At 36.0% G+C, this 19626-nt stretch overlaps 3 protein-coding genes across 3 annotated transcripts in view; 1 reads left to right on the forward strand and 2 right to left on the reverse strand.

Moving 5' to 3' along the window:
• The window catches only part of LOC107726953 (sphingosine-1-phosphate lyase 1-like), a 13384-nt gene extending 6696 nt beyond the window's left edge, over nucleotides 1-6688 (reverse strand). Inside the window, exons 1-4 of the mRNA XM_016536651.1 lie at nucleotides 6512-6688; nucleotides 2971-3136; nucleotides 1511-1578; nucleotides 558-705 (exon numbers count right to left, since the gene is read on the reverse strand). Coding sequence (XP_016392137.1) covers nucleotides 558-705; nucleotides 1511-1578; nucleotides 2971-3136; nucleotides 6512-6523 — 394 coding nt within the window. The 5' untranslated portion in view covers nucleotides 6524-6688. The remainder of the gene's footprint in view (nucleotides 1-557; nucleotides 706-1510; nucleotides 1579-2970; nucleotides 3137-6511) is intronic.
• Nucleotides 6689-10582: 3894 nt separating this feature from the next.
• LOC107726936 (neurogenic differentiation factor 2-like) lies at nucleotides 10583-11251 on the forward strand. Its single transcript, XM_016536631.1, has one exon. The coding sequence runs from the start codon at nucleotides 10583-10585 to the stop codon at nucleotides 11249-11251; it is 669 nt and encodes a 222-aa protein (XP_016392117.1).
• Nucleotides 11252-12528: 1277 nt separating this feature from the next.
• Nucleotides 12529-18291, reverse strand: LOC107726967 (PDZ and LIM domain protein 1-like). The gene is made up of 7 exons (XM_016536678.1): nucleotides 18038-18291; nucleotides 16553-16704; nucleotides 15879-15966; nucleotides 14888-15072; nucleotides 13837-13982; nucleotides 13486-13603; nucleotides 12529-13245 (listed from the first exon to the last, which is right to left on the reverse strand). The coding sequence occupies exons 1-7, from the start codon at nucleotides 18128-18130 to the stop codon at nucleotides 13059-13061; spliced, it is 969 nt and encodes a 322-aa protein (XP_016392164.1). The 5' UTR covers nucleotides 18131-18291; the 3' UTR covers nucleotides 12529-13058.
• Between the last annotated feature and the right edge of the window lie 1335 nt (nucleotides 18292-19626).

Here is a 19626-nt window from a genome sequence, read left to right on the forward strand (position 1 = left end):
TAGCAAGCGGCTAACCATGTCCCTTTAGTGGCTCCGTAGAACGTGTTATTTGTTTACCGCGCCTTTCTGAATACGGATTCAGACACACCTCTAACCCAGTCCGGGGGTGTTTATGGTCCGCACAGCACTCTTTTATTTGACATCGTCCCAAGTTACTGTAACCATTATATGCTACGAAAGTCTTTTTTTATGCCACGCAAGTCTACAGTGTGTGCGTGAGAAAATCTTCTGTTGTCTTTGACTGCTTTTAGGTGCGTTATTGGCAGCGCCACGTGAATGCATCACCACGGAAAAGATGGGGAAGTTTTTAAGACACTAATCGCACAACCTATTCGATATTTTATAATTAAATCAACTAATCGAATATTCGAAAATCGTGACTCATCCCTATACCCTAGTAAACAAACTTGCTTACGAAGAAAGTGCACCCACACTGTAGGGCAAATTCAGTCTGAGAACATCTGGCGGAAAATTAAAGTTCTGTCTTATCCTCAAAGCCTTTGGGCTTTTTCCCCATTATAACAGATGGGAGTTAGGACAGGCTGCAGGTGACTCACTCAGTGTCTCATACTCCCTGATCTTGTCAAGGAGCTGTTTGTGGGTGAGGCCCTGTGCAGGCAGGAGTTTGGTGTAGCTCATGCCTTCCTTCAGCGTGCATAGACTCATTGACATATCATCCAATGCCTTGTTGAGCTGATTTTGAATCTGATGAGGGAAAGATTAGAGAAAACAAAAAGTGTCATAAAAAACTCTGAATATTTAATTAATACAAAAAGTAGAGGGAACAGAGGAATTGAAGGGAAAATCCAAACAATTAATTACTGCATTGTTGATATAATAAAACTTATTCATCCATTTGCATCTTTTAATGACTACAAATGTTCTAAGGCAGTGATTCTCAATCATTGGTTCTGGGCCCACTAGGGGGCCTTCGCAAACTTCTAAGGTAGCTGCAGGATGACTTCCATTTAAATTATTTAAAAATAATCCAACTTGATTAAAACGCTAAAAACACATCATGGTGTAAAATGAGTATTTTCTTCTTATTCTTTTTTTTATTAATTTAAAACTATATTGCAAAAAGGTTTTAAAACAAGCAACTTTAACAATTACAGAACATACCAGAGAAAATATTATAGCTTATATGAGCAGCTTTTGAATATTGTGTTGCACAATGGAGGTCTTTAAGTCAAAAAGATCCCCTGTTCTAATGGGTGTTTAGGTTGTAATTTGTAATGTTAAGATGGTTAGTTGCATTCTAATAAATATTGTAAGACAAGAGAGATTAAAATCAACCTGCAGTTGGTTCTGACTTGAACCAGACATGTTGCGCGCTCTGTTCAGGTTAATGACACAACGTAAACCCTGGAATAATCACAGGGCCATAATGTGAAAGTGTGTTAAAGGCTTAATTTCCTCTTCAGCATGACAGTGGTGACTTAATCATCGACCAGTGAGTCAGAAAGAGAAGTCTGAAGGAAGAAAGGTAAGTAGAAAACTTGATGCTTACTGTTGCTCCGATAAATGGGATTTTTCTGATGATTTTAAAGAACTGCTTCTTTACCCTTGACGTCAGACCTAAAAAAAACACGACACAATGAGCAAACTGCGGTGAAGACGTGACATGAAATGTCTCTACGGCAAGACATTTTTCTAAATTTGAGTTGCTGTAAAAAACATTCAAGCCATAAGACGGCTTGAGCATTTCAAACAATCTTTTATTTTCAACTGAGAGAAATGTACAAAATCTAAAGTTTGCCATATAAAATTAAACAAATGAGAGACCTCAGTCTAAATGTTTGGTTTTTCTCCCTCAGGTCATGTGAAACCACTGTTTCTGGATGATGACTCAACCATAACATGCAACGATAAATTAAAAAAAAACAAACAAAAAAAAATGGAGTCTAGGTCACCGGTAGCAAATGAAGCTTACAAGTGCCACAGACTTTGTTATTGTTCAAGTGGCCTTGACATTTTGCAACTTTGTTTTAAGACTTCCTGACTGATGAATAGCAAGAAAAGAACAACGTCACGATTTATTTGCAATTAGTTTGCAACATTATGCTAGGTTTCATATTGTTTCATGGTGGAAAAGAAAACATTAGCTTATGACTGTGAAAAGACGGTTGATAAAATCAACCATTATACTTTTCCAACAAATACATTATATTTTTCTCTCTTGACTCATGGAAAGATTTCTTCAAGATTACACTACCATTTAAAAACAACTGTTTTTTTTTTCTTTCAAGAAATTATTACTTTTATTCAGCAGGGATGCATTTAAATTATCAAATTAAATGATCAAAAGTTACAGTAAAGATGTGTATATTTTAACAAAAGATTTCTATTTCAAATAAATGCTTTTCTTTTGAACATTCTACTCAAAGCATCCTGAAAAAAAAATGTATCATGGTTTCCACAAAAAATATTGAGCAGCACAACTGTTTTCAACATTGATCTTCTTAAGCAACAAATCAGTATATTAGAATGATTTCTGAAGTAATCGAGTAATGACTGAATAGATTACATACATACATATACATGCATATACATATATATATATACAGTGGGTACGGAAAGTATTCAGACCAAATAAATAAATAAATAAAAATTTCTTTCTTCTTTTAAGTTATATTTATGGGCTTTTAATGTGATAGGACAGTAAAGAGGTTACAGGAAAGCATTGGGCAGAGAGAATGGGATCACGAGACGGGAATTGAACTTGGGTCGCCGCAAGCGCCGTTTAAAAATAGTTATATTAAATAGTATTGATCTTTCACAATATTACTGTTTTACTTTGTTTTTATCAAATAAATGAAGTCTTGATGAGCCTTAAAGAAACTTCTCTCAAAAAAATGCAAAACAATTGTACCGATCTCAAACTTATGAATGATAGCGCAAATCTGACAACATGTTTAAAAACATTTTGTTTTAAACAAACAAAAAAAACCCTGAGTGAATAGCACTTACTCTCTGGTTGGAAAAGGAAGCCCTTTAGCCACACCGCACCAAATGTGGACAGCAAAGTGGTCGCAATGATCTGCCATGGCTCCAGACCAGCACACTGAGAATTCACGAAGCGCCGAGCCTCCTCTACGTACAGCAGCACCATCTCCTTATATACCTCCAAGGCACTCTGCATGAGGAAAGGAGAAATGTTACAGAAATAAACCCAATCTAATTTCTCATTTCTGGAAAACTTAAGCAGAAACCAACATATAGAAACCAAGAACTGGCTGCTTAACTGCCATTACAAGCCACATAAATCAATCAACAAGCACTGACAGAAGATTCAACAAACACCCTACTACTTAAATTCTTTAGGGGTAGGCTCTATTTGAAAAATAAGTACAAAAATGTTGGCCCAGATTAGCATAAAGACAGCTAGTAGCAAATTAAAATCTCAATAAAATACATTCAAAATCACAATTAAATACTTACTATAGCAGACTGAGTCATACTAATTGTCTCAGGAGCTTGGATTCACTAATGCCACTGTAAACTGTGGAAGCTGCAGTATGTCTAACTTCAGCCACAAGAAACAAGGAGAGCTTAGTAGATAACCATTTCACTCAATGAGATATTGTTCCTACTGGCCACACCTTATTCATTATGAGAAAAAAAACTGGCCATACAAAACTAAAAGGCTACCAGCTTAGACTTAAAATGGGCTTCTAAGGATATGGGTGCAAAAAAACATTCCTTAAAAAAAAAAAAATACTAATTCAAGTCTATACTGAAGTCCATATTTATAAATAGTTAGTTTGTGTCATTTAAAAAGGCAGTAAAATGCATATCTGGTAGATGCATTTCACAATCACAATTTTTTTACAGCACAATGTGGTTTTGATGATAACAGCGCAGATTGTGTCCCAATAGCATCCCCATAACAGCACACAGGAAATCTGGAGGTCAGCTGAACAAAGTCTTAGCTAACCATATTCGTGAGCATGTCAACTCCTCGTCATCTACAATGAATGAGCTTCTCATTTCGCCTTCAAAAGCCTGACTAAAAGCTATAATTAGCATTTTGTTTAATTTGAGCATGTACAAAGCACTAGTTATGCTAAGAACCTTACGTTATCTTGAATGTAGCACAATAAATGAGGTGTAATTAGATTACTAGATGAATTAAACAAACTTAAGAGGTATTCATTTTCAATCGTTTTGTTAAGGAGATAATGAATGAATCAGGCCGGAGCAACACCCCCTAAATGGAGTTCTAAGTCCATGACAAGCTCTCCAACAGGTTTAGCAGGGTTTGCCAAATACAGCAGATTCAGAGGAGCAGGTAAACAGGTCATGTGAGCGAGCAAGTGAAACTTTGACCAGAACGGAGGTGCATCACATGTTCAGGATCCAAATATAACAACAGTGTGAAATGTGGAACACGACTGCGCTGAAGTGAGATCTTTAAAGACAGCATCCCTATCAGTCTTATGTAACAAGATCTACAGACAGCTTCTCAGTGCATAACGTGCCATAAAATGCTGAGATTATGATATCTTGTGAAAGGGGCAAAAGGCAAGAAAAGAGACACATTGCAAAAGAGATTAACAGAAGTGCAGTGCACGTCTGCTATGTTGTAAAACACATCTTCTAAACAGTTACTTCTGACAGATAACATGACTGTGGTGGTAAGTTTCTAGAAAATAGGATGTCACCTCAAACTGCTTGCTTTCAGCTACTAGTGTACTGGATACAATCACACCCTCTCTAGCTGAGCTTTGATTATTTGTCCATTGTTGAGTCAAAGAGCTCAAGTTTCCAATGGAAATGTTCAGATGTCTAAAGCAAGATCAGACAGGAAGTGCTATAGCAGCTCAGTCCATCTTTTAAAACTCTTAAGATCTACAGTAATGCATCCTGTAACATGTGACTATGATAAAGGTTTTAGTAAATACAACTGTTGGTGTGATTTTGATCTAAACAGCTAATAGTATATACAACTCCTTTTATCAATGTATTTGTCCACTACTATTCAAATGTTTGGGGTCATTTTTTTTAAAGAAATTAATACATTTATTCAGCAAAATATGCTTTAAACTGATCAGTTTATAATTTAAAAAAAAAATCCATTTTAAATAAATGCTGTTCTTTTGAATTTTCTATTCATCTAATAATTCTGAAAAAAAAAACAACTAACAAAATGTATCACAGCTTGTACAAAAAAACCCCACTGAAGACTGGAGCAATGGGTGCTGAAAATTTAGCTTTGCCATCACAGGAATAAATTACATTTGAAAATATAGTCAAATAGAAAACAGTTCTTTTAAATTGTAATAACAATTCATAATTTTTACTGTATTTTTGATCAAATACATGCATTCTGAGACTTAAATGCATAAAATTAAAAAAAATTATAAAAATCTTACTGACCCCAAAGTTTTGAACTATAGTGTATATTAAAGAAATATGTTGTACTGGATATAATTAAAAAGTCATCCAAGTCACAGTAAAAGTGAACTGTGACTGAGGCTTTCATTCCTTCTAAAATATCCTTTCTGAGTTCCACAGAAGAAATAAAGTCCTGTAGGTTTGGAATGACATAAGGGTGAGTATACAATGACTTTTTATTTTAATTTTTGGGTGAACTATCTCTTTAATAATTCATTCACACACATTAAATCTCTCAGCACATCACATGAGCATCAGACTAGCCCAGGGGTGCCCAAACTCGGTCCTGGAGGGTCGGTGTCCTGCAGAGTTTAGCTCCAACTTGCCTCAACACACCTGCTACAAAGTTTCTAGTATGTCTAGTAAGAGCTTGATTAGTTAGTTCAGGTGTGTTTAATTGGGGTTGGAGCTAAACTCTGCAGGACACCGGCCCTCCAGGACTGAGCTTGGGCACCCCTGGACTAGCCAAAACACAGTCTGAACAGATGTTGCTGGACAGCAGTCAAAACAGATCTGGTCCCATTGTTAAGAATAGCACTTCCTCTGTGTTTGAGCCTGTCACAGGAAATCTTCTGATGAACACATACACAATGAAACATAAAATTTCCCTCTCTGCACCTGGTTGTTGCACACAAATGAACGAATATTACAGAGAATTACATGAAGGAAAAACTGTTTTATAATAGCTCTCACCTATATCACTTTAAAGTCTATTTTACACATTACAGAAGACATAGGCTACACAAAATTTGACATAGCAGGACATGATCATAAACAGATATTGTTTATTTCCCTGTAACCAGTAAGACATTTGTCTCTAATAAATTACACTTCAAATGGATAATCATCTTTCTAGACGATAAAATCACCTGAATTCCCAGCACTGCACGGGAAAAATGTTATATCAGATCAAAGTATCGCTTATAGGTCTGATACACTGAAACATACAGTGTAAATGAAGTATGTTGACTAACAAAACAAAGTAACAAAATACAATATGCTTTCTTTGTACAGTCGAAGCTTTCATTGTGACATAATTACATCATGTTTGGATAACTGGAGCATACTATATTTAAAGCACAGCTGATTTCTAATTGACATTATTCCCACTCACCCTGTAGTCCATTTTGTTTGCCAAGGTTACACCTTGTCTGAAAAAGTCGTTTCTTCAACAGCTCTGGGAGAAACGGGGAAGACAGCCAGAAATATCTTTGTTCGGCTTGTTGTGAGAACGAATGCCCCGTTGCATGACACAATCAGAGCAGGAAGTGCCGTGTGAGTAAAAGGGGACGCGATTTGCGTTCAGGCGTGTCGCCGCGTTCGCTGATCTTCAAACACTGCAAGCGTCCTTCATCACAGCGATTAGTCCAGCACGCATGCTGTTAGTACATGTGAACCTCACAACGTCCTGACGATTCGCAGATTCGCCACAGTTACATGATATTTTTCAGGGAGGTCAGTATAAAGTTTATTTTTTGATAAATTTTGTGCGATAGTTCGAAGTTTATGGTATTATTGTTATTATTATTATTAATATTATTATTATTATTATTATTATTATTATTATTATGGATTATTACTGTTGTTGTTGTTGATGCATATTTAATTATTTATGTAGCCTATATTTTCATTTGATAAAAATTATAAGTTTTAAGAATCAGAAAGCCCCACAATTAAGATTTTTTAACTGGTAAAGAAGGGGCAACATAGAAATCTTGATTCATATTCAATGCATTAAAAACATTTTATCATAGGCTATTTACAGTAAATTATATATTTTTTTATTTTATTTTTTTACAGTAAATGATTTACTGAGTTGTTGGGCTGCACTGGTGTTTTCTTTTTGTGTTGGTTTTATACTTCATAGTTGAACAGGCAGTGCTTTGCACGGTCACTTGATGGCGCTATTAGTTTTTGAAGGACAGACGTATTTTGGTAAAATGCTCATATTATTGTATTGTTTCAACTGCCTTTATAGTATGTTCTCTTATATAGAGTGAACATTTACATTCATGTTCGTGAGTAGGCCTACACGAACAGTAACATTAGGTTTCTTTGCTTAAAAACACTTTTATAACTATAATATGTAACGTTGTGTTAAATACTTGTTGTGTGTGATTGTAAAAAGCAAACAAATAAATCATCTCATTACATTTGTTTTGTTTTGATTTTTTATCTTTTCTTCTTCAAAATAATAACACGGATTTGGGCTAATTTAAAACTACTTTGTAAAATATTGGTGTTTATTATGTGGTCAGAAAATGAACTCGTTTAAAAATATTTTCCACACTTTAACTAATTTATTAAATGTACCAGATAAATGTCAAAGAGTGTATACACGTATATCACGTGGGAGTTCTGTAATTTTGTCAAGTTTCCCCTCCAATGCCATTTTACTGACATTGTTGTCTCCTTGTCACCAATTATAGGCTCTCCTTGTAACCAATTATAGGCTATACACTAAATGATGAAAAATCCTAATATTTTAATAATTTAAAAAATTTGGTCTGGGACAAGGATAAAACAACATAAACAGAAATGCATTTGAAAAGTATCGAAAATAAACGATGAAGGCATGGTAAACGTTTCTGAGACAATTTCAATGTCACCTTCAAAGAGCAAAAAAAAAAAAAAAAAGTTGAAAACAATAAACCCCTGAGACATAAAAGTGCATTCCAAAATGGAAAAAATGGCTACATTTAGACATGTTTTTTTTTTTAAATAATCCTGCAAATTTATTTAAGTGTTAATAGCTATAGTTTATCAAAATTATTTATAACTCTTACTATTTTGTCCCCTCTATTTTCCTCATTCCCAAGAAAATAATGACTTTTCCACACCCAAAACTGGCAAGTTAGAAAGATAAATTCGATTCAAGTCTGTGTGCGCCACTGAATGTGGGCACTATGTAGAGAAAAGCTGCAGTTGAACCCAGGCATTCAGAGCAGCACCAAAGCTTAATTATTGAAGTTGACCCCCCGATTGCTCAAACCAAATAGAGTTTTAGCAAGAAGCTCTAGGCTATTCAATTATAATTGGTGTATTCGGTCATAAAAAGCATATGCGTTTTAGCACAATGGGTGGACTCTAAAAGGAACCTCAACAGCACATTAAAACTGCATTACTTCTTCCAAGAAGTGTACTCAAGATCTTTCTGGTCCCGGTGCGCACACCGTTCCAAAAGCGCACACGTCTCCAAAGGTGCACGTTTTACCACACAAATGAGTTGACATTGTTTGAGTTTTAACAAGAGGTGTACATATGGCATCCGTAATTAAATGTTTTTAAGTTGTTGTTTTTGTCTTCGCAGTGAAGTTTTCTTTTCTTCTTTATGTGCAGCCTTTTCCGCGTCTGAACAAGAGAGAAGAATTAAATAGCTTTTCTGCCAGTTTGGGACAAATGGATGGCAAAAAGCTGGTCAGCGAGTTTTAGTCCTTGATTGCCTTCTTCAGATGCCCTTCAAACAAAGGCTGGGGATGAAAATAAAGCCCCACCTGGTACTTCTGTTTGCTAAAATAATAAGAAATAGATTTCGTTTCATAAATAATTGCAACAGATTGTAAAGTGCAGCAGTTGAAGAAGTATCAGTCAAGACAGCGAGGCCAGGTATCACCTGCTCTTCAGTAAGACGCATTTATTGTTAAATCAGGTTCTTTGCGATATCTATGATTTCCACAGCAACAGGTCGCCTATGTTTGCCCAGACTTTGCATAACAAGCAAGATATTACTAGGCACTGATAAAAAATCTGGGGACAAATCTGACAGTCCCAAACCCACACCTGTCCCGCGATATCCCAATATGGATCTGGCATCAAAAGTTATTTGTAAAGCGGTAATATTTGGTTTACTTTGGATTATTTCGAGGCCTTTATAACAGCACGACAACATTCCCTATCTCCTTGCTTTATTTGTCCATTTTATTGAAAGCATATGGTTATCAGATGTCCTACAAAATACATATTTAGTTACACTGGCGATGAGTACCTTTGTGGACACTCGGGCACCACGGTAAATATTTTGCGCCCATAACAGTGCTCTTGGTCTCTCCAATAAGTGAAGATTTATCAAGACTTGGAGGCAAGTGTAAACTCGTGCTATCCCACCATGTTGAAAGTCTTTTGTTTGCAACCGCGACCATATTTACAACGCGCACTTGATGTTCTTAATAACGGACTCCGTTTGGAGACACCAGTGCGCACGCATTTTATTTTCTATGCAAATGTTTTTGTGCATAATATTCTGTGTTTTTATTGTACTATGAAACTGCTGCTGCACACAAATTCAAGTTATTCCCCATTTTCTTCGATTAAATATTATTTTCCCAGTGTTTTGTGCACTACCGCACAATTTACGCACAGGAACATCGCCACAAAGCGCACAACGGCAATGACACTAAAATAATATTGTTTATCAATAATTCTTTTCAGTTTCTAATAATGAAAATTTCTTGTTGAAACTGTCATGTTAACTGCCAATAAAATGTACATTATGTATGTTCAATTCCTGCATGATTACTGTGTCAATGCAAATAACATAAGACTATTCCTGCTACAGATCCGTGAACTTTTTCTATCACCCAGAAGTTGATGTTTGAGAAAACGTCATGCATATACAGTACAATTATTATAATTCGATAAAGATGAATCATAGAATTCATTTTGCAAAATAAAGGCTTATAAGCCACTATATTTTTAATAAGATGTTTCTCTTGATGAAATGGTTTTAATTATTATAGATTAGATGAATGCATGATTGCTAGGCTATAATATAAAAACAACAACGGAAAACTTCACCTGACATATTCTACCCTGTTTTTAAAATCTTCTCTTAGTTTATTTCTTAAAGCCGAAGGTAAATTTCTGAAAGGGCCGTCTCTGATTGGCCACTTGACTCCATTTGTTTGCCCTAGAGCGCAGATAGGATAAAGGGACATAAATGACGATTGGGCGCATCTCCCTCTATTGTCCCTTTGATTTATATATCAAGGGAATGAATAAGAGACTGCATGTTGCTCACTGGTGGACAGGACGCACAGTGCTGTACACCCTCACGGAACCTCGGTTTCACTGAGCCAGTCTGCAAGCCAAGAGGTAAGCATCTGAATTATGATAGATGATAGGTTTTTTATAGGTTGTTATCCAAGACCTTGGGCTGAAGATGTCCTGTTATGTTTTTATGTACAGAATGACTCCAAGATCCACGTGCACTTCGGTAGGAAGGAATGGGACCTTTAAATATAACTGGAGTTCAGCATTAGATGTCAAGTCTGGATCCATAGACATTACCAAGTGCCAAAAAATCAAATGCAACAGAGAATTAGAGCTTGGCAGCATAGACTCAGCGACTAAAGAATGCGCATCTACCTTCAACGAAGAGAGCACAAGAAATAAACGAATAAAGAAAAAGATGCCAGTTAAATCAGCAAGCAGACAACGTGGGAATCGCAGAGTGAAGGCAAACGACAGAGAAAGGCACCGCATGCATAATCTGAACTCCGCCCTGGATACTCTGAGAAGTGTGCTTCCAACTTTTCCCGATGACGCAAAACTGACTAAAATCGAGACTTTGAGATTCGCGCACAATTATATTTGGGCATTGTCAGAAACATTGAGAATTGCAGACCATGTTCGACACATTTCAAATCACGATCGGGATCAGGAGAACCTCGCTGTGCCAAGCGCTTGCTTGGATGTGCGTTATAGCGTATCCAGTGCATGCGCGTCCAAAAGGCACTCCACAAACTCATCATCAAATTGGCAAGAAACTCAAGGCTACTACTACACTGATTTTTTACTAGAGGAATTTAACTGCAATTTTCAGGACAATCTGACTTTTAATCTAACCTGCGAGTAGCAACGCAAATCTGGCAAAAGTTGACTTTTCTTGTAGACCACGAATATGACACATTAGGTATGTCATAAGTGTAGAAATGCTATTTTTCGTTTATGCCTATGAGCAATGGAAGTTTAAACGCAATTTTTTTTAATTGACTGCTCTTAACATTAAAATATAATAGTGTATGACGATAATAGTTGTTGTAAATGTGTGTTAGTTCCTTATTTTTAATTCAACCAAATAAATAAAAAACACTTATTTTTAAATCCATTTTCATTCGAGTGCATATGTAGATAATGTAAAAATCATAATAAATTAATATTGAATCTGCTTTAGTATTTCGTCAAAGAAGCATCAACTGTTGTCCTGCTTATGACAAGTTTCGCTTTCTGCGCAGGCGCTCTTCTTCAGCTGCGCTTCCCAGAGCAACAAGTGAATAGTAATATATATATACACACACACACACACACACACACACACATATATATATATATATATATGAATATGAAGAGTTCAGATTCAAAACCTCTAACTGCCGTCTGAAAGTCTCTTCCAAAATGAACATTTTTCTCAGGCTCCAATATAGGTTCAGTCATTTCCCTTTAATGCAATGAATAGGTTTTTTTCATTGCCATTAAAGTGAAATAACTGAACATAAACATATAGGAACCTGAGAAAAAAGCTCTATTTGGAAGAGAATTTCTGACGGCACTTGCATCTGAACTCGTCATATATAATACATACAATAGTCAACATTTGAAGTGGATCAAAACCTTTCATCAAAGTTGTCCTAAAACCTAAAAGCGTTCTTGTCTTAGGAACTTATATCCACTTCAAATGCTGACTACTGTATACACACACACACACACACACACACACACACACACACACATAGCTTAAAATTTTCTTTAACAATAACACAAGGAGTTCTAGATTATTTTACCCATTATCATTTAGCTTGGTGTTCATGTATTGCATATGTATGTTGTAATGTAATGCAAATGTTAATTAGCTATGTTGGTCAACTACTATATTCTTCAAATAATGAGTAATTAGGTTTACTTTTACAAGACTTATTACAGCTTCAAAACAACTATACTGTACTCTGACTGAAGTAGGAGTGGGTTGATGCTTACAATACAACACTAGAGTATTTTGTAATTTATTCTGTTATAAGGATTTGCAGAAAGGCTTTTATTGAAAGGCCAGCATGATTCAAAATAATAAACATTCCTAAAAAAACTAAAAAAAAAAAAAAACTACAAGATTTTGCGAAGAAATAAACCATACAGAAATTTAACAATGGATATGCAACATTTTATTTTTCTAGCAAGGCTGAACATGTTATTTTCATACAAAAATATGGAGTATGGAGAATCCAAAAGAATATATAAACATGGAATAGTTTTTACATACTGGTGTGCGTGGGGAATACAACCATGATTACATACATTTCAATGATCAGTTTAAAACTTATGAAAATCTGCAAATGCAATAAGTGGTCTTAAGATACCCTAGCACCAATAAATTGAGCCTTTTATACAATGAGATAAATGCATGGAATGAAGAAGACATTGGAATGTATGATAAGGGATAAACTCTATATTCACATATTCAGGTGATGTCTAATCACAATTTCCTGATTACTGTTGCCAAAGTCCATTTATATCTATGCACTTCTGAGTATGTAAGAGTTTTCACAAACATTCATATTGGCAACAAAGCAGCCCCACTGGAAGACTATCCAAATAAAGCGTTACAGATTTCCAAAGGAATTCCCCACATAAGGGAATGTGCAGTTTTATAGTAGAACCCGGGAAACATTCTATTTTGGAAAAACGGTGACGACATCATAACCCTCTGGAGGAGTGACACGCTCACGTGCGTGTTTCTCACAGTAAATCTTGTCCTCAACAAAAAAGTGTCCTTTTTGCTTAAGATTGATCCCGCAGTCTGTGCAGACGTAGCATTCTGGGTGGCGAAGCTTATCTCGAAGTTTGACCATCATTCCTCTTTATAACCACATAAAGAGAAAAAAGTTATTTAGGAACACATGTTTGCAAAAAAATCCTACAATTATAGTGAAATAATTAACAGAGAGCAAAATCCACAGCTATTATAAAAAGATTGAGTTCCAAAATGTTCCACTAGATGGCCACAACTGCACTATACAGCAAAGTCCATGCAACTGTTCTAAGATGCATTTCTTTGAAACTTTTCCTAGAAAGATAAACCAAAAAAGTGAAACTTACACAATCCCTGAACCACATTTGTCACAAAGAGAGAGCTTTTCAGGATTCCCAACCGAGGCTCCAATTTTTGTGCTGGGAGCCTTGACACTTTTGAAGCCTGAGGGTTTATCTGTATCACCTGACACAAAGGCACAGAAATCCATTTAATGCTAAGGCTTTCTTTTATAGGCCCAAAAATCGGACGCAAAATGTGTTTCACTGCTGTAGCCACAGGCATGGCTTTAGAAACTGATGATTACGAATGACCAGAATCACAGACAACCATTTTGTCAACAGAAGCTGAGGCCTGGTGACCTATGGGTAATTCAGACACAATGTAGTACGGTATACAAGGCGTGTATGAAATTATACCAGTTTCCAGGATCTCCTGTAGAACTTTAAAAGAGGCAGACTGGCGAGGAGGCTCATTGGATTCTTGATTCTCCTGCAGCATTTTGTACACCTCAGAGTCTGCAGCTAACGCAGGCTTTGGCTGGACAGGTCCACAGGGATCTGGGCTATAAAACATGCAAAAGGTCACACTGATGACAGCCACAAGACAAACAATGTTATCTCAAAAGCATTATATTATTAAACTCAATGCCAACTGACTAGTTTCATCCCTGACAGACATAAATTCAAATAACTATACTAATACAACACAGAACTGGAATGAGTGTAGCACATAATGATGCATAATTGTTCATGATAAGTAAAAAAAAAAAAAAAACACATTTTAGAAAACTTTTGAAAAACTACATTTTCAAGAAAAGTTTAAATATAATGCATGTACTTATAAAAAAAAAATTGCTGTTGTTTTGAACTTCTACTCAAAGAATATTGAACAATGTATCAAGGTTTGCATAAAAACATTATATAAAAAAAAGTAAAATCAGAACAACTTTTTATTCAAGAAATGTTTCTTGAGCATATGAAAATGATTTCCAAAGGATGATGTGACAATGAAAGCTGGAGTTATAGCTGCTGAAAACTCGCCTTTGTTTTCCCAGAAATAAATTACATTAAAACACAAAACAAAACAGAAAACACTTATTTTAAATTGTAATAATATTCACTTCTATTATATTTTTGCAGCTTTGGTGAACATAAGAGACTTCTTCCAAAAAAAAAAAAAAAAACATTTTCTCGACCCCAGGTTTTTGAATAATAGTCTATATTTCATTAAAAAGCATTTTTTAATAAAAATATATAATTATATTATTAATTAATACATTTTTGGGGAGTTACACTCTGAACTAGCCTTGCCTTGTTGTGTCATTATCATTATCAGTCATGAAGGTCTGCAGGTTACCGAGAGGACTCTCTGTAATATCATTTCCTGTTTTGTTTTTTTCCCCCTGAAAGATAGTTGTACCACATATCTTTGTGTCAAGTATGTTAGTGAAGTGTGTATCATGCTTACTTCCTACTGGCTTCATTGGAGGCAGCAGAAGTCTGGACATCATCCACTGCACTGTTAAAACTCTTAATGTTCTCAGAGGAATACAGGCCAGAGGGGTTATTGTACATGTTGGTGACCACCCTTGGACTGCCAGAATTGAAAGGCATGGCGCTCCTGTTATGAGCAGAGCCTATATGTTTCACCTCCTACAGAAAAAAAGAGCAGGTACTATTACGAGTACAAACCTCATAAAACAGAAGAGGTTATTTCACCCAAAAATTCTTTGAGAATTTACTCACCCTCATGTCATTCCAAACCTGTATGACTTACTTTCTTCTAGTAAAAGAATTACAGTCATAAAGACTTGGAATGACACAAATGCAAAGCCAAAGACATAAGATATTTCATAAGAATTGAAGTAATACATAACTATTCAGACCAGAAAAAAGGTTTGAGAATCAATCATGACTTTTTTTTATTTTATAACTGTAGATATTATAACCAAGTTGATGTGAAAAAAGACCATTTACAGTAACAACAGGAAAAAACAGACACGGAAAAGTTTTTTTCGACACTAATGACTAAAGTTTTTATGACATTGTGAAACTTTCCTCTGTTAACAACATATTTAACAGTTGTTTCTTATTATGTTTCTCTCTCTGCTTAAATTGGGAAACATTTATAACACCCAAACTATGTAGTCGAGCTCCACACACTTCCTATGATCATTCACATTCTGACCCGAAATTTCCAACATAGCCTGCAGGATGTGGGTCTTGCGTCATGGTTTTGGCTGATAAACCTACTGGTCTCCATGGATAAAGCTTGTTAGGACATAAACAATGACTTCACTTTGGCAGCCTATGGTGCCGTGCCTTTATTTGTTTAGCGGCTATGGTTCTGTTATGTATGACAGTCTCATGCACTATGAAGGTCTTTAAAGCTCATTGAAAATGATCAAGGGTCCGTTTAAAAACCCCTCAGCTCCCAGATAAGCAGAGCTAAAACGCACCTGTGTTTCTTGATTGGCCAGATTCATCTTGTATGGATTGGTCTTTCCTTCTTCAGTGACCAGTGGGGACCACATTTTCGACTCTGATCTACAAAAAGCAAAAAAATAAAAACTTTCATACAGTGAATCAGTAAATGATTAAAGTAAAAATATAAAATCATCATGGCTCAACAATAAAAAAAAAAGCCTGGGCCCAGTGTGAGAGTTTCAGGCAAGTTGATGCAATTGTACTGATCATGTATTGCATAAGTTTGCATGGCATAAAAACACATTGGGTTGTCTGTCATATATTGAACACTGTTGTTGCAAATTCTGCTAATTTAGACTTGTCACCAACATGACTTTATCACGCTGACTGACACAGATGAGGATATGTTGAAATTGTGAGAATGACTTGTGACAGACTTTAGTAAAAAAGAACTGAAAATTAGACCCAGCAACAATTTACATTGTATGCCATTATCTTCCACGTCATCAATGAGTCATAGCTTAACATCCTAATGGATAATATTAAGTCTACAATGTCTCGAAGAATTTAATAAATGCCTACATTTCTGTTTGTTTTTGGAAGATTTTTCATTATATCACACTTTTCTGGGCGCTCTACATACTCTCAGCTAACAATACATTCAGACAAACCACTGCATGTTCCCCTTTGCAAAGTAATGTGCCACCTGTCAATGGAAAGCACCATTTCCTCCAAGCAAGCTTTGATTTTATTCTGTGCTTCCAGGTGAGTCATGCTCTCTGTTGACTCTCCATCTATGGACTGGATCATGTCCCCCAAACAAAGGTCAGCTTGAGCCGCTTTGCTTCCTGGGGTCACCTGAAAAAGTCAAAACTGGTCATCATCATCATAACCTAAAAGGCTTTAAAATTGTGTGGTTTTTCATGGCCAAATATAAACTTAAAATAATATGGCAGAATTTTGACAATAACTTCTCTTTGGTGTGGCTTTTACTTGGTACATAATGACTTCCTCTATAAAGTGTCAGGGTGTGCACCTTGTTTCTGAGAAAAACATTAGGTTAAACTTGCACTCAGCAAGTTTTTAATTTAATTTTAGCTGAATCTTATTCATCCCAATAGTACAATTGGTTTATATCAACTAGAACGCACAAAGTTTGTTTATGAACTGCTTCCACTTCACACAAACCGTTTGTTTGTTTTCTGGACACTCTTGGATCCAACCATAACTACAGGGCCTTTCACATCAAGGAAGGATTGTAACTATATTGATAACTGTAACTATAAAGTTTAATTAATCAGTCTAATTCTATAAGAACAGGAAAGTCCACACCCCAACTATAATGATAATGACACAGAGGAATGATATCAGTAGAATCACAGATGACATAACTGCAGTACGCAGTTACAATAAACAGAACATTTTTGTGCATTGTTGTGGACACTAATATATTTATTATAGTTATCGTTCTTGGTGTGATCAGGCCTTCATTTTTACATTGAGTGTTGGCAGGATGTGCTATATATGAAAAACTACTATTGGTCATGTGATCTCAACATGGTGGCACCCATGAAAGGGAGACCCACTCTATGTAAAATAAAATAGCTTATTCTAGAAATCTGATGACGGGAGTCTTATACTAATGCAAGTGAACAACATTTTAATAATATAGTATTTCTTTATGTGTACAACTTTGTTAACAAAAACACTGAATGTCCCTTTAAGAGATGACAGGCATCTTGTTGCGGTCGAAAGTACAAGTTTGAAACGCACGCTTGAGTGTCACATTATAACATGCATTCATGCCATGAATACTTGTAATGTGTTGAAAAGTATAAGCTTAGGTGACTGAACACTAATCTGCGAAACCATATGGAACCACCTACAGAACTAGTTTGCGAAAGAACCTGATTTTGCGTCAAGAAGAGCTAGTTATTCGCTAATTTGTTCTACGAGACTGACGCCTGAGCATTTTAATCCAAGTGCTCGACACATAGCGACACCGAAGTTCAGACCGATATGGTCGCGTTCACGTGCGTTTCTGTTGGATGCTGCTGCTGTATACAGGCGTGACGCGTTTTTCATAAAGTTTAACCAGTCTGTGGAGTATAATATGTTGGCCTAGTAATATCTATGAAAGCTATTTTACCTCTGTGCTAAATGATGAACAAATCCAAAGTTAATTCCTTACCCTCGAGATAGTCAGAGGTTGTTCGAAATCGTTTCCCCCGACCAGACGGAAGCCCCACGGTCCGGGACCTTGTAAAACAACTCGTAAAGGCATTATACTTCCAACACTTCGCCTAAATGGCTGGGTATACTGAACTAGTACAGTGTAAACTGCGCTATGAACTCTGCAGTTTGGAGTAACTGTAGCGGGACAGGGCGTTCACGTTGAAGAGACCATACCTGGGCGGAGCTTCCTCAGAAGTGAGCGAATAATGTCAGGTCTCTGTGCTGATAAGAGCTTATTTCCTATGTTTGTTTAGGGGTGGACCGTTACGTCATCTTATATTGAAGTTTACCATGTATGGAAGAGCCAAATCCTAAAATTTGGTATGTGCCACTCCCAAATCCAGATTCCTGGCAAGGGGGGCTCGCGCATGACATATGCTTTCCAGGACTATGGATCTCATTCTCAGCATTCCCAAAAAGTGGAACAAGTGCAGACAAAACGAGCAACGTTGAAGCACAATGTCAATATTTGATTTACATTAAAGGCTAGAGTTGTAACTTAATAAAGAACAGTAGCACCTCGGCAGAATGGCCTACAGTACAAGTAAAGACTGGTTGCTATATGATTTATGAGCATTTGAAATAATGAGAAGGACATTTCATGTGCTCCTCGAGTCAGTTTTTAACATGTTATGTTAGGAGACGTTTTCCGAAGTTTTTCCACTTTTCACTTTTTTCAGATAAACTGCCTTTGTCCAGGGGCTGTATTACAAACAACTTCCTCCTAGCCTAATTTCTTTCAATTAAAAAATGTGCTGTTTCCCAAGCAAAATGATAATGGTTAGTAGATAAGGATTCTGAGTTAGTATGTTATATATAGATCCAGGGGCGTATCTAGTAACCGTGCCGGATGCAGTTAGGATGTCATTGGGAATATTGAACTGAACAATCTTAACTTTTGAACATACTTCTTACTCGGTTACACCCTTCCTGCAGAGTTTAACCCTGCTTCATCACATCGGCCTGTAAATTTCAAGGGGTCCTAAAGTCTGTCAGTAACAGTTTCAGGTATGCTTAACAAAACTTTGATGAATGGAAGATCTCCAAAAGGAGATCCAGAATGAGATCATACAATTTACATTCCAATGTGCTTTATGGACTTTTTTCACATTTTTGGGTTTGTAGCAGGGTAAATATATATATCTTTTATCTATATATCTATAGAGGTAAACAGTAGACCATTGCATAGCCTATATAATTTTTGGATTTACATTTGCTCAACATTTGCATTCCCATGACTTTTCAAAAGAGAGAGAGGGAGAGAGAAAACTATGGCAGGGAGGAGGGAAATATGTCAAATAATCAGGTACACCCTCAGAAACTATATTAGAGACTTCATGACAGCAGTGTTGACCTTTTTTTGTAATTTAATGCTATAGCATAACATACAAATAAAGCTAAATTTACTAATTGATTTATTGCAGAAATACATCATCACAGTCTATGATAAAACCCATTAGTAAACCCATTTGCAAAGAGAAATTGTGTAATAAAAAGTAGAATTAAATTAAATAAAGTATATATATATATAGAGAGAGAGAGAGA

The sequence above is a fragment of the Sinocyclocheilus rhinocerous genome, unplaced genomic scaffold, assembly GCF_001515625.1.
Source record: "Sinocyclocheilus rhinocerous isolate Xijiao unplaced genomic scaffold, SAMN03320098_v1.1 scaffold1868, whole genome shotgun sequence".
Taxonomy (NCBI): domain Eukaryota; kingdom Metazoa; phylum Chordata; class Actinopteri; order Cypriniformes; family Cyprinidae; genus Sinocyclocheilus; species Sinocyclocheilus rhinocerous.

Coding starts and splice junctions, on each gene's coding strand:
- LOC107726967 (XM_016536678.1), bottom strand. CDS start 18,130: ATGCCTTTACGAGTTGTTTTACAAGGTCCCGGACCGTGGGGCTTCCGT. Junction 13,983..14,887: donor TCCAATGAAGCCAGTAGGAA/GTAAGCATGATA, acceptor CATGTTTTATAG/CCCAGATCCCTGTGGACCTG. Junction 13,246..13,485: donor AAATGTGGTTCAGGGATTGT/GTAAGTTTCACT, acceptor GTGGTTATAAAG/AGGAATGATGGTCAAACTTC.
- LOC107726936 (XM_016536631.1), top strand. CDS start 10,583: ATGACTCCAAGATCCACGTGCACTTCGGTAGGAAGGAATGGGACCTTT.